This window comes from Talpa occidentalis, unplaced genomic scaffold (genome assembly GCF_014898055.3).
Source record: "Talpa occidentalis isolate TD23 unplaced genomic scaffold, MPIMG_talOcc4v2.1 talOcc4.17, whole genome shotgun sequence".
In the NCBI taxonomy this organism is placed as follows: domain Eukaryota; kingdom Metazoa; phylum Chordata; class Mammalia; order Eulipotyphla; family Talpidae; genus Talpa; species Talpa occidentalis.
Genome location: NW_023601754.1, coordinates 40,494,828 through 40,505,973, shown reverse-complemented (window position 1 = coordinate 40,505,973; position 11,146 = coordinate 40,494,828). Strand labels below are relative to the sequence as shown.

Genomic DNA, 11,146 nt, shown 5'->3' with positions numbered 1-11,146 from the left:
TTCACGGCCGTGGCCCCAGGGTCTAGAAGAGGGCCCGGCACGCCAATCAAAATGGCGGGACGGAAGCAGCTCCAGCGGAGCAGTTAGCGCGGGGCACTGCCCATGGCCCAGCACACACGGTGAGTTAATTAGTCCTCACCACAGAGCCTCGCCTCTTCAATGAGGAAACAGGTTTAGTTAATCAATGGTCCCGGGAATGAGCTGGTAGTGGCCAAGCTGGGACTCGGGCAGAGCCAGCTACACCCACTGAAGGAGTGTGTTTATGAGACCCATTTTCCAGATGAGGAAACTGGGGCCAAGGAGCGGCCTGGGGTCGATCTGTAAATGGCCGGCTGGATTCGAATGCAGCCCTGCCTCCCAGTACTGTACTAAACTCAGCAAGTCCTGTTTCTCTGGGCAGAGGAGCCCCCATCCTTCCTCTGTGCTGGTGCTCGGGGGGGCTGGATGACGGAGGGGTGCGGGCACAGGGTGTGGGTCCCCATGAATAATTGAGGGTCTCAGACAGGTTGCCGCCTGGCAGCTGTCGCCCAGTTGTGGGCCAGGAGAAGCTGGCGCTGACGTCACTTCCACCCCTGCGGGGTCCCAGCGTGGGTTATAAGGCGCTGCCTCCGCGGCCCGCACATCGCTGGACCCAGGTCAGGAAGCCCCAGCATGCAGCGCCACGGCCCCACCTCCGTGCTGCTCCTGCTGCCACTGTCCCCGCTGCTGGCACTGCTGCTGGGCGCGGGTGAGTGCTAGAAACCTGGGGACGGGGCCCCTGGAGTGGGTCCCGAGAGCAGGGACTTGTGACCCAGAGGAAAGACTGTAGGGGGTGAACTTCCAGGTGGGAACAGTGCACCTGCTAGAGGGGCTGAAGGGCCCGTGTGGTGCTGGGACGCCTTGGGAGCTGGAATCAGCACCAGGGACAGCTCCGGGGTCACCCACCCCCACACCATACCCATCTCCTTCCTCCACAGCCACTGCAGCTCCCTTGGCACCAAGACCTTCCAGGGAGGAGGTGAGTGTGGACCCCTTGCCCTGCCTCATCTCTCTGGGGCTCTCCCTGCCCAACCCCCATGAGCCTCATCTCCTCGCTAACCTTCCAACTGCTCTCATTCGCCCATCTGTTCCGCCCTCAACCTCCTCTCTGACCCTTCACCCCCCAGCTGACCCGCTGTCTGGCAGAGGTGGTCACAGAAGTGCTGACGCTGGGCCAGGCTCAGCGAGGACCCTGCATGGCCCTCCTCCACAAAGGTAAGGCCTGGCTCCTCGTTCCTCTCCAGAGCCCCCACCCCACCCAGGGCTGCCTGGAGGAAGGCGTGTCCTCTTAGCCCCAGCACCTCTAGCCTGAGCCAGCACAGCCTGCCCAGTGCATGCAGTCTGATGGGCCAGGGCCCAGCCCCACCCTTGGCGCTCCAGGCAGGGGTGCAGGTTGGGGGCAGAGACGGTCCCGCAGCACTTAACCTTCCTCTCCCAGCCCCAGGGAGTCCTTCTGTGGGACCAGGGGCAGACCCCAGAACTCTCCAGATCTGTTTCCTGATAGCTGCACAAAGCACTCCTCTCTTTGTGCCAGAGATGTATGAGACAGAGCCCTACGGCTGTGTGGCCAGCGAGGAGAAAGGCCTGCTGGCTGGGGACGTCAAGAAGCCGGAGGCTGGGGAGACCAGGCCCAGCCAGGAGGTGAGGGACGAGGAAGAGGAGGAAGCAGCGGCGAGGACCCACAAGTCTGAGGTGCGGGAACAGGCCATCCTAGAGCAGCTGCACAGCCGGCTCCGCCAGGAGGAGGAGGAGGAGGAGGAAAAGAAAAGGCCTGTGGAGACCTTGGAGGGCCTGTGGAAGCGGCCCCTGGAAGGAGGGGGCCTGCAGAAGCGGGTGGCAGAGAAGGCCAGCGACGAGGAGACAGCCCAGTTCGAGGCGGAGAAGGGCATGCTGGGTGGGGGCCGCGGCCTATGGCCGGGGGCTGAAGGGGGCAGAGGAGAAAGGCATGAGGATGTGCTGCACCCCGGTCACCTCCACCAGCCAGAGGCTGAGGCCAAGCTGGAGGAGAAGGAAGAGGCGTCTGAGAGGGAGGTGAGTGGAGGCGGCGGTAGGGGTGCAGGGTGAACCAAACGGTCAGTGCAGTTACTAGCAGACAGCCTCTGGTGTTGGGCCACAAGCAGCAAGACCGCGCACGGGTGGGCCTGGTGACTAGACCCGACAGCAGCACTCAGTAGCAACATCCAAATGGCTGCTCCCCTCGGCCAAAGGGCTTCCACACCGAGTGGCTTCCATTATCGTCGCCAAGTGGCCGCCATCCTTGCAGAGAAGTGTCTGCGCCACCATTGCTGGTCCCTGGCAAGCAAGTCGGCCACATGAAAAGTGGCCGCCATGCCTGGCCCACTGGGCCACAGAGGGACACCACTGCCGGGGCATGGGGAGTAAGACTCACCAGGACCGGTGGGGTCACCTGATAGCCAGCCTGTCATAAATGGGCCGTGGTGCCCCCGGGGCGGTGGGGGGGGCACCTCTGCTAGTCCCGTCTGCTGCTGGCGACGGCGGCGACCACAGGCCTCAGAGCTGGGCCGTACTGGCCAACATGACACTTCCAGGATCACGGCAGCCCCTGTGCTCACATGCCACCATCTCTAGGTGCCCCTGTGGCACCTGACAGGCCCGCCTTGTATGGTGGGTGCTGACCAGCCCACTTCCGATCCCCCCAGGAGCAGGATGTGGAGCGGCTGCGGCACATGAGAGATGAGCTGAAGAAGGCGACAGAGATGCTGGGGCAGGAGCTCCGGCGGGAGGGCTGAGCCCTGGCCCCTGCTCTCCTTCCCCACACTATGGCTCAGTACTGTGGACCCCCGGCGCCCCCCCTCACCTGGCACCCCACTCCACTCCCCTTCCTGCCAGGATGGGGAGAAGAGGGCACCTTGGAACAGCTGGGGAGAGGGGCAGGGCTCAGACCGACTCAGGAGCACCCCTACACCCCCGGCGCCCACTCCGACCCCTCCGAGTGAATAAAGCACACAGAAAACCACCAGGGCTGAGTGTGCGGCGCGCGGCGGCAGCAGGCCCGGGAGGGACGGGAGGACCGCAGAGGCGGCCGGCGGCCTCGGCTCTGGTTGTGGGACTGGGATTTTATTAAACCGGAAATGCTATTAACAAAGAAGTCAGATGGGGTCGTCGGGGAGAGGTTTTGCGGCTGGGGTGGGAGGTGGCTGGTTTTGGCTCTGGCCACTGTGGACCACGATGTCGTCGTATTCATCCTGGGGGCAGAGGGGGCGAGGCAGAGGGGCTCAGGCGGCTGCCACCTGGCTGGCTGCCCAAGTTCTTCCCCTCCCACACCCCACGACCTGGGTCTGCCCGAAGCCCAAGTCCAGCCGCTCATGGTTCAACTTGCCCGCTCCTGCTTCTCCAGCTTCCCCTTTCAAGGCCTGCCCCGCGGCCTGTGCGCTCCACACGGCAGCGGACTCTGGCCCCTGCCACCCACATCCTCCGGCAGCCACTGGGGCACCCTCCTACCCCTCCCTGCTGCCTTCACCCCAATTCCTCCGCCCTTACCATTCAGCCTCGTCCCAGGCCCGCGGTCTCTGCTGTCTGCTCACCTGCTAAGCCTCCCCGCCGCCGGCTGAGGCCTCTCCCCACCGCCGCCCGCTTTCTAGTCCCCGGGGCCAAGGTCTTTTCTCTGCCTCTGCCTGTGTCTCACCTCTGCCGCTGCCTTCCCTTCCCCACCCCCGCGGCCACGTTCTTCCCGCCGCTGCCCAGGCCTGCCCGGCTGCTGCCCCTCTCCCAGGCACCGCCGCCCGCAGCCCTAGGCCTCAGCGCACCACCCGACTTCAGTTCTCCCCCGTGCCCCCTGTCATTTACCCTGACCCCCGGCTGGAACCCCCACCCCCCGTCTTTCCTCCGGACTCACGCCCTCGTCCTCGCTGTCAGTGTCGCTGCTGCTGGTGCAGGGCCCAGACTTGTCGTCCTCGTCCTCGGGCTCAGGGGCGCCGTGCGCGCGGAGGAGGAGGGCGAGGACGGGGTTGGGCCGGAGCGTGGCGCTGCCCAGCGGGGTGCGGCCGCCATACATGCGGGCCGCAGGGTCGGCGCCTGCCCTCAGAAGAAGCTCCAGCACGTCGGCTGCTTGGGCCTCTACTGCCAAATGCAGGGGGCTGCGGCCACACGTGGGTTCCTGCCGGGTGCAACAGAGAGGTCAGGGGAGGCCCCACCTGGGCTTGGGGACCCCACCCCCATCCCACCACGCGTTCTCCCTCGGGTGGCTCACCGGTTTGTTAAGGTCCGCCCCCGCCTCCCGGAGCAGTCGGACCATCTCTGCGTCTTTGTGGATGATGGCCACATGCAGCGGGGTGTGGCCTGGGGATGGAATGACGGGTGTCAGCGATGGGGGTGAGGGGTCAGTGGAGTCCCAGAACTCCCAGGTCTTGAGTAGTGGGCTTGTAACAAGCGGGGGAGAGGACAAAATGGGCCCCAAATACAGGGTCTAGGGAGGTCTCAGTCCCTTTGTGGAGGCGCCTGGTCCCAAGGAGTTGGGCTCAGAGGTGAGGGAGCTGGGACTCCAATACCAGGGACTGGATCGACGGGGTCTTTTTTCCCATGATTCAGGCTGTCCCTGAACCCCGAAGTCAACCTCAGGAACCTGGCCTGCCAGAGTGTCCCAGAGGGCCTGCTCCATGAGGTCCCTGATGGGCCGGCACCTGTGGTTTGCAGGGCGGACTGCGGTCCACGACGTGTTGGGCCTTCTGGTTGGGGACCTGAGCCCAAAATCTGGATCTTAGTAGCGTCAGGCCTGCAGGTGACAGGTCTGGGTCCCAAATGGTCTGGGGTTTCCAAGTGGGTCCAGGTGTCCAATCTGGGGTCTGGTGGAATTCCTTGGTCCCTATGCCTAGGGCTGAGTCTTGAATCTGGGGAGCCAAGCCCTGAGCCAGGAGCGAACACGCTGCCTGGAAGCCCGGATGACCGCGGACCCTCACCTTCGTAGTTTTCAGCCTCCAGCTGCAGTTTCCAGTCCTCCTCACTCTCATGCTCATCATCTTCCTTCTCCAAGTCGGAGTACAAGGCAACAGGGCTGTCTTCGGTGTCAGGGGCATGGTCGGTGTCAGGGGTGTGGTCAGAGCCCTGAGAGAGGTAGGTGCTCGGGGGTCCCCTGGGCCCCCGGGGGCGGGGCTGGAGCAGCACGTTAGCACAGGCGTGCGCCCCCATGCGGCAGGCCAGGTGCAGCGCTGTGTGGCCACCACGTTCTGCCACTTGCAGCCTGGCGCCAGCCGCATACAACTTCTCCACTGTGGATGCCTCCCCCAGGATGGCCGCCAGGTGCAGTGCTGTCTGCAGGAACAGAGGGCAGAGGTTAGGGGCGGCATGAAGAACCCTGGCCCTAAGTCCTATACTCTCCCCAGTGCTGCTCACCTGGCCCAGGTCATTCTGCAGATCCAGGTACTCAGTGCCCGCAGCAAAGCCTAGGAGGAAATCCAGGAAGGGCTCGTGCTGATGAATCACCGCCAAGTGCAGAGCTCTGCGGAGAAAGGCAGGGGTCAGAGGACAGAGGTCCTTCCTTCATTCAACAAGCATGGCGCATCTACGGTATGCGCAGCATTCGGACCGGTTCTGGAGCTCCCTGCCTGGCACCTGGGAGGGTCTGGTCAGAGTTAATCCAGCCAATTTGTTTACTTGGTGTTTAATAAGTGGGACTTCAAGTTTCTCCCACGATGAAGTAGTATGAGGTGACTTCTTTCCATCTGAATCAACCAAAACCAACCAGACATGAAAAGGACACGAAAGAAGAGTCTGCAAGATGCTGGGCCCACAGTGACAGCCGATGTGCTGGGGGCACGGGAGACAGGCAAGACGCCCCAAGGGCTATCACTCACTGGGTGTGTGGGGTGGGGCGTCGGGAGTGGGGATGCTGGCAGATGGTGCGGAGATGGAGCTGAGGCTCAGGAGAGCAAGGCAGAGTGTTGGAGAAGAGAGGTCACACAAAGAGGCCCCCCAAAAATCTGAGAGGGACTCCTCAAGTATTGGTTTTCTTTGAGGTCATGCAGGAGTTGAATTCAGGAACACCCCTCGGAGAGGCTGTGGAAGTGCCCAAGGTGGGGGAAATACAAAGTGACTAGGCAGAGCCGCCTCCTATGGGTAAATGAGTGAGATTCTTTAAAGGGGGAAAGAAGAAACGTGCAAAATGGGAGGGTGCCGGCCCTTGTGGAGGTGGAGACTCCACTGTGGGTGTCCTGCTCTGCAGAGGCTCTAGCACCAGCTTTCCAGGATGTTGGTTTGTGCAGGGTGATGTACGCAGCTGTAAATCCAGGTTACCAAGTAGTTGGGGGGATGGACTCTCCCAATAACCCCCCAATTCCACTCTGGACAATTTTAAGTTTAGGGTTTCTCAGCCAACTCCACAGTCTTCAGAAGAATCATCACGCAAATTTGGAGAAAAGACCACCCAAAGGGATTAGACATGTGTCCATGGCTCACATGTGTCCAGGTCCAGGAATAGTGCCTATTCCCACAAACCAGACTAGGAAAAACCTGTAATTCGCAGGTCATGGGGTAGAATATTCTGGAAGGTCAGCGCTCAGTAGTGAGAGAAAAAGGTGCCCTAGACAAAGCACTCAGGACTCACCAAACAAATCACAAAAGCAAAACCCAAAAAGATCAAACCACTTGCCATTTCACTGCACCCCAGTACAATACTCAAGACCATTTCACCCAGCCCACCAAGGTAAAATTCACAATGCCGGGCATTTAATACAAGATATAGGGTAGGCAAAGAAGCAAAAAGACATGTTTCATGAGAATAATCACTTGAAACAGACCCAGAAATAACCCAACCATTAAAATTCACAGACAAGTACATTAAACTGTTCATTTCAATTGTATTCCATTCATTCAAAAAGTTAAGTAAAGACAAGGATGATAGGGGCCTCCCTGGTGGTGCAAGGGGTTAAGCACCACACTATGAAGCAATCCGCAGCCTCTGCAGCAAGAGTTCCATCCCCGGCCAGCCAGGGGCAAACACACATGGCACAGCAGACCTCTCCTGTCTCGCCTGCTGCTCCGCTCAGCAGTGTATTTCAATCAGTCTGCCTGTTCTGTTGCCTACTCTGTCTCTGGTGAATCCTCTCACCACCACCCCGCATCTCTGGCCTGCACCCCTGCTCTTGTATGCATAAATAAATAAATATTTTAAAAAGTAAACAAATGAACATGGATATATTCCAACTGGCTTATAGAGTCTAAAATTTGAATTTCATATTGTTTTCATTTGCCACAAAATATACTTCTTCTTTTGCTTTTTTCTCCAGCCATTTAAAAATGTACACACCATTCCTAGTTGACAAAAGTAGGTGGCTGGCTGGATTTTGCCTGGAAGCAAGTTTGCCAACCTGTCTTTCAAAGCAACCACAAAAATAAAAACCATACAGTTAAAGCTAATAAATCAACAATAGAAATACAATGGGAATAAATCTTACTTCTACCAAAGGAAGGAAGAGAAAAAGGACAAAGGTAAATAAAGAAGAAATAGAAAACTGATCTGGAGATGAAAAACTGAAACATAAGTATATCTATAATTAAATGTATAATTAAAAGGCAGAAAGGTTGAGGTTGATTAAAAAAACAAAACCCAACTATATGCTGCCTACAACAAACATGCTTAAAATAACAATATTTTTAAAATAGGTTAAAAGTGGGGCCTCCCTGGTGGCATAGCAGGTTGAGCACAGTGCTGTGAAGCTGTCAGCAGCCTCTGTAGCACAGATTCGATTCCCAGATGGCCAGGGAGCTACCCTCATGGCACGGCAGACCTCTCCTGTTGCTCCCGCTGCTCCCCTCAGCAGTGTATTTCGTTAGTCTGCCTGTTCTGCTCCCCACTCTGTCTCTGGTGAATCCTCTCACCCTCCCGCGCATCTGGCCTGTACCCTGGTTCTTGTATAAATAAATCTTTTTTTTTAAAGATTTATTTATTTATTTATACAAGCACTGGGTACAGTCAGAAGTGCAGGAGGGTGAGAGAATTCACCAGAGCCAGAGCGGGGAGCAGAGCAGGCAGAAGGACCGAAGTACACTGCTGAGGGGAGCAGCGGGCGGCAGGAGAGGTCTGCATGCCATGTGGGACCCTCCTCTAGGGATCGAACCGGTGCTGCAGAGGCTGCGGGCAGCTTCGAAACCCAGCGCTCAAGCGCTGCGCCACTGGGGAGGCCCAATAAATAAATAAATCTTAAAAAAAAAAAGTAAAAAGGTGGGGGGCCTCCCCAGTGGCTCAGGAGTTAGTCTCAGCGCTATCACCAGCTACTGCGGCCTGAGTTGGATCCCCAGCCAGGGAGCTGACCCATGTGGTGCAGCAGACCTCTCCTGTCTCACCCACTGCTCCTACCAGCAATGTATTTCAGTCAATACATCTGTTCTTCTCCCCAATCTGTCTCTGGTGAATCCTCTCACCCCCTGCACCTCTAGCCTACACCCCAGTTCTTCTACGCAAAGAAAAATAATAATATCAAAGAAGATTTCAGAACAAGGACTACTGGGAGGGAGAGGTTATTTCATAATGATCAAGAGGTCAGTTAAGAAGAAGACATAATCATTCTGAACATTAGTGTCCCTAATAACAGAGCACATTAACCAAGCAAAACCTAATTAAAAGGGCCTCCCTGGTGGCGCAAGGGGTTAAGCGTCAGTGCTATGAAGCAATCTGCAGCCACTGCAGCACCAGTTGGATCCCTGGCCAGGGAGGTGACCCACATGGTGCAGCAGACAGGTCTCACCCTTTGCTTCCCTCAGCTGTGTATTTCAGTCAGTCTGCCTGTTCTGCTCCCCGCTTTGTCTCTGGTGAATCCTCTCACCCCCTCCACCAGCACCTCTGGCCTGTACCCTAGTTCTTGTATGTATAAGTAAATAAACCTTTTAAAAAAAACCCTAATTTGAACTACCAAAAGAAATAGACAAATCCATGATTATTAATGATTTCAATACCTCTCTCAATAATTGATAGCACAAGCAGACTGCAGCCGATTGAACAATACTCTAAATCAACACAACCTCTTATTGACCTTTAGAGAATACTAGAACAGGAGAATAGACATTATTTTCAAGCGTACACACAATACTCTAGGCCACCTTCTGGATCATTAGGCAAGACTCAATAAATTTAAAAGGATTCAAATCAGACACAGTATGTTCTCTGTCCACAATGCAGATAAATTTAAAAATGAACAAAAGAAAGATGTTTGGGAGACTTTCTAGATATTGAAAGTCTTCCAAGTATCTGGATACAAAATAACATATTTTTTTAAAGATTTATTTATTTATGCATAGGAGAGCTGGTGTACAGGCCAAAGATACTCGGGGTGAGAGGATTCACCAGAGACAGAGTGGGGAACAGAACAGGCAGATTGACGAAATACACCGCTGAGGGGAGCAGCGGGCAAGTCAGGAGAGGTCTGCTGCACCATGTGGGTAGCTCCCTGGCCGGCGATCGAACTTGTGCTACAGCGGTTACAGATAGCGTCATAGGTTGCGTCTTAACCCCATGCGCCACCAGAGAGGCCCCAAATAACCTATTTTTAAACCATCAGTCAAAGAAGATATCAAAAGAGAAATTCAAAATATGAATAAAATGAAAATTAAAAAATCTATCAGAATTGGTGAGATGCTACTAAAGCAGGACTTTGAGAAAATTATAGTGGGCAACACCTATATTAGAAAAGAAGAAAGGTTTCAAATCAGTAATCTCAGTTTCAACCTTAAGAAACTAGAAAATGTAGAAGAAATTGAAAACAAAGTAAGCAGAAGGGGGGGAGGGGATCAGGACAGAAATCAACGAAATTGACAGCCAAAAAGGAAAAAAAAAAAATAATAAAGAAACCAAAGCTGGTTATTTGAGATCAGTGTTCATTGAGTCACTGAGGATACATCAGCACAGGAAAAACCAGGTAAAATTTCTCACTAGGGCCTTCACAACTGTTGTTCCTTCTACTTGGAGTGTACTTCCCCGGCTAATCTACTTGTCTCATTTCCCTGCATTATTTTTCAAAGAACTTATGACCTTCTAGCATACCATTTTTCATTTCTTCCTGTTTCTTTCTGTCTCCTCTCCTTTCCCTTCTAGCTCTGTCTTTTCTCCTCTGTTTCTTCCCTCCTTCTCTTAGTCTATCAGTCCTACTTTCCTTCTGTCAGTCTGTCTATATATCACTAGAATGGACACTCCACAGGGCATTCGCTACTGTCTGTTTTCTTCACTGATCCACACCAGCACCTAAGTCAGAGCCTGGAACCTGGAAGAGTTCAAAAAATAATGTGTAAAATGCCTCCCTGCTCTCACAGAGTTCATAGTTTCTCTTTGAATGTAAGATCTGAAGATTAGTCAAAAAATAGTAATTGACTAATAAGTAGATATTCTAGTAGAAGCATGTTTTAAAAAAAGAGTTTTGAAAATTACTGTTCAAAGGTGGTGGCTTAGAGTGAAAGACTACGTATTATATTTTGGAAGTCAAATGTAAGGCTCGTGTCAAAGACGATATTTGGAGGTTGGCGGTCAGGAGGAGCCTTCCTGAGTTACTCTTTTAACAGAGGGCTCAGGACTCGGGTCCGGAAAGTCACTAGAGTTTTTGGCATCAGTAGATAGGGATGTGGAACTCTGAGGACCTGAATCCAAGAAAGGAAAGTCAGAAATGATTGGGTTATGATGAGCGTTGGCCAGGAGACTGCTTGTAGTAAAGGTAGGACTTGGGGGCTAGAGGTCGGGAAAGCAAGCATCGGCAGTCACACTGAGCAGTGAGAGGATGCCAGGCGCGGCTCAGAGACGAACAGGGAGTCAGATGTGGGATCGAGGACCTGGCAGGGCAGGCTAAGGCTCACTCACGTGTCCCCATCTTCATTGACGTAGCCGAAGACTAGGGGCGCCCACGACAGCCCCGGGCCCAGCTCCGCGCCCAGTCCCGGTCCTCCAGGGGCCGCAGCGTCGGGACCCAGAGAGCCCAGGCCGCTGTCGCACCATTCGTCCACGTCCGCCGTTTTCTCCAAGCACGCGACCCCGGCCATGGCCCCCGAAGCTTCAGGGGCCCCGCGGCCGCCCGCCTGTCGCTGGGCTCTCCCCGGAGCGTCGGCGCTTCCGCCCCGCGGGGAATTCCCCACCACGCCCCCTGAGTCAACCAATCAGAGCGTATCAAATAGCACACGCCCCGCCCCGCTACCA

General features: G+C 55.3%; 2 protein-coding genes across 2 annotated transcripts; one reads left to right on the top strand and one right to left on the bottom strand.

Moving 5' to 3' along the window:
• Nucleotides 1-651: 651 nt before the first annotated feature.
• CCER2 (coiled-coil glutamate rich protein 2) lies at nt 652-2,768 on the top strand. Its single transcript, XM_037515502.1, has 5 exons — nt 652-727; nt 957-997; nt 1,146-1,233; nt 1,553-2,049; nt 2,679-2,768. The coding sequence occupies exons 1-5, from the start codon at nt 652-654 to the stop codon at nt 2,766-2,768; spliced, it is 792 nt and encodes a 263-aa protein (XP_037371399.1).
• A 288-nt stretch (nt 2,769-3,056) lies between these two features.
• Nucleotides 3,057-11,050, bottom strand: NFKBIB (NFKB inhibitor beta). The gene is made up of 6 exons (XM_037516517.2): nt 10,814-11,050; nt 5,368-5,473; nt 4,935-5,286; nt 4,229-4,317; nt 3,875-4,135; nt 3,057-3,224 (listed from the first exon to the last, which is right to left on the bottom strand). Exons 1-6 carry the CDS (start codon nt 10,990-10,992, stop codon nt 3,129-3,131), a joined length of 1,083 nt encoding a protein of 360 aa, XP_037372414.1. The 5' UTR covers nt 10,993-11,050; the 3' UTR covers nt 3,057-3,128.
• Nucleotides 11,051-11,146: the final 96 nt, after the last annotated feature.

Bases quoted from the DNA above. Each gene is read 5' to 3' on its own strand.
- CCER2 (XM_037515502.1), top strand. From the start codon at position 652: ATGCAGCGCCACGGCCCCACCTCCGTGCTGCTCCTGCTGCCACTGTCC. The intron at 728-956 runs GTGAGTGCTAGA...CTTCCTCCACAG, and splicing joins GGCACTGCTGCTGGGCGCGG to CCACTGCAGCTCCCTTGGCA. The intron at 1,234-1,552 runs GTAAGGCCTGGC...TCTTTGTGCCAG, and splicing joins CATGGCCCTCCTCCACAAAG to AGATGTATGAGACAGAGCCC.
- NFKBIB (XM_037516517.2), bottom strand. From the start codon at position 10,992: ATGGCCGGGGTCGCGTGCTTGGAGAAAACGGCGGACGTGGACGAATGG. The intron at 5,287-5,367 runs GTGAGCAGCACT...CTGTTCCTGCAG, and splicing joins TGCAGAATGACCTGGGCCAG to ACAGCACTGCACCTGGCGGC. The intron at 3,225-3,874 runs GTGAGTCCGGAG...CTCTGCCCCCAG, and splicing joins CTGACAGCGAGGACGAGGGC to GATGAATACGACGACATCGT.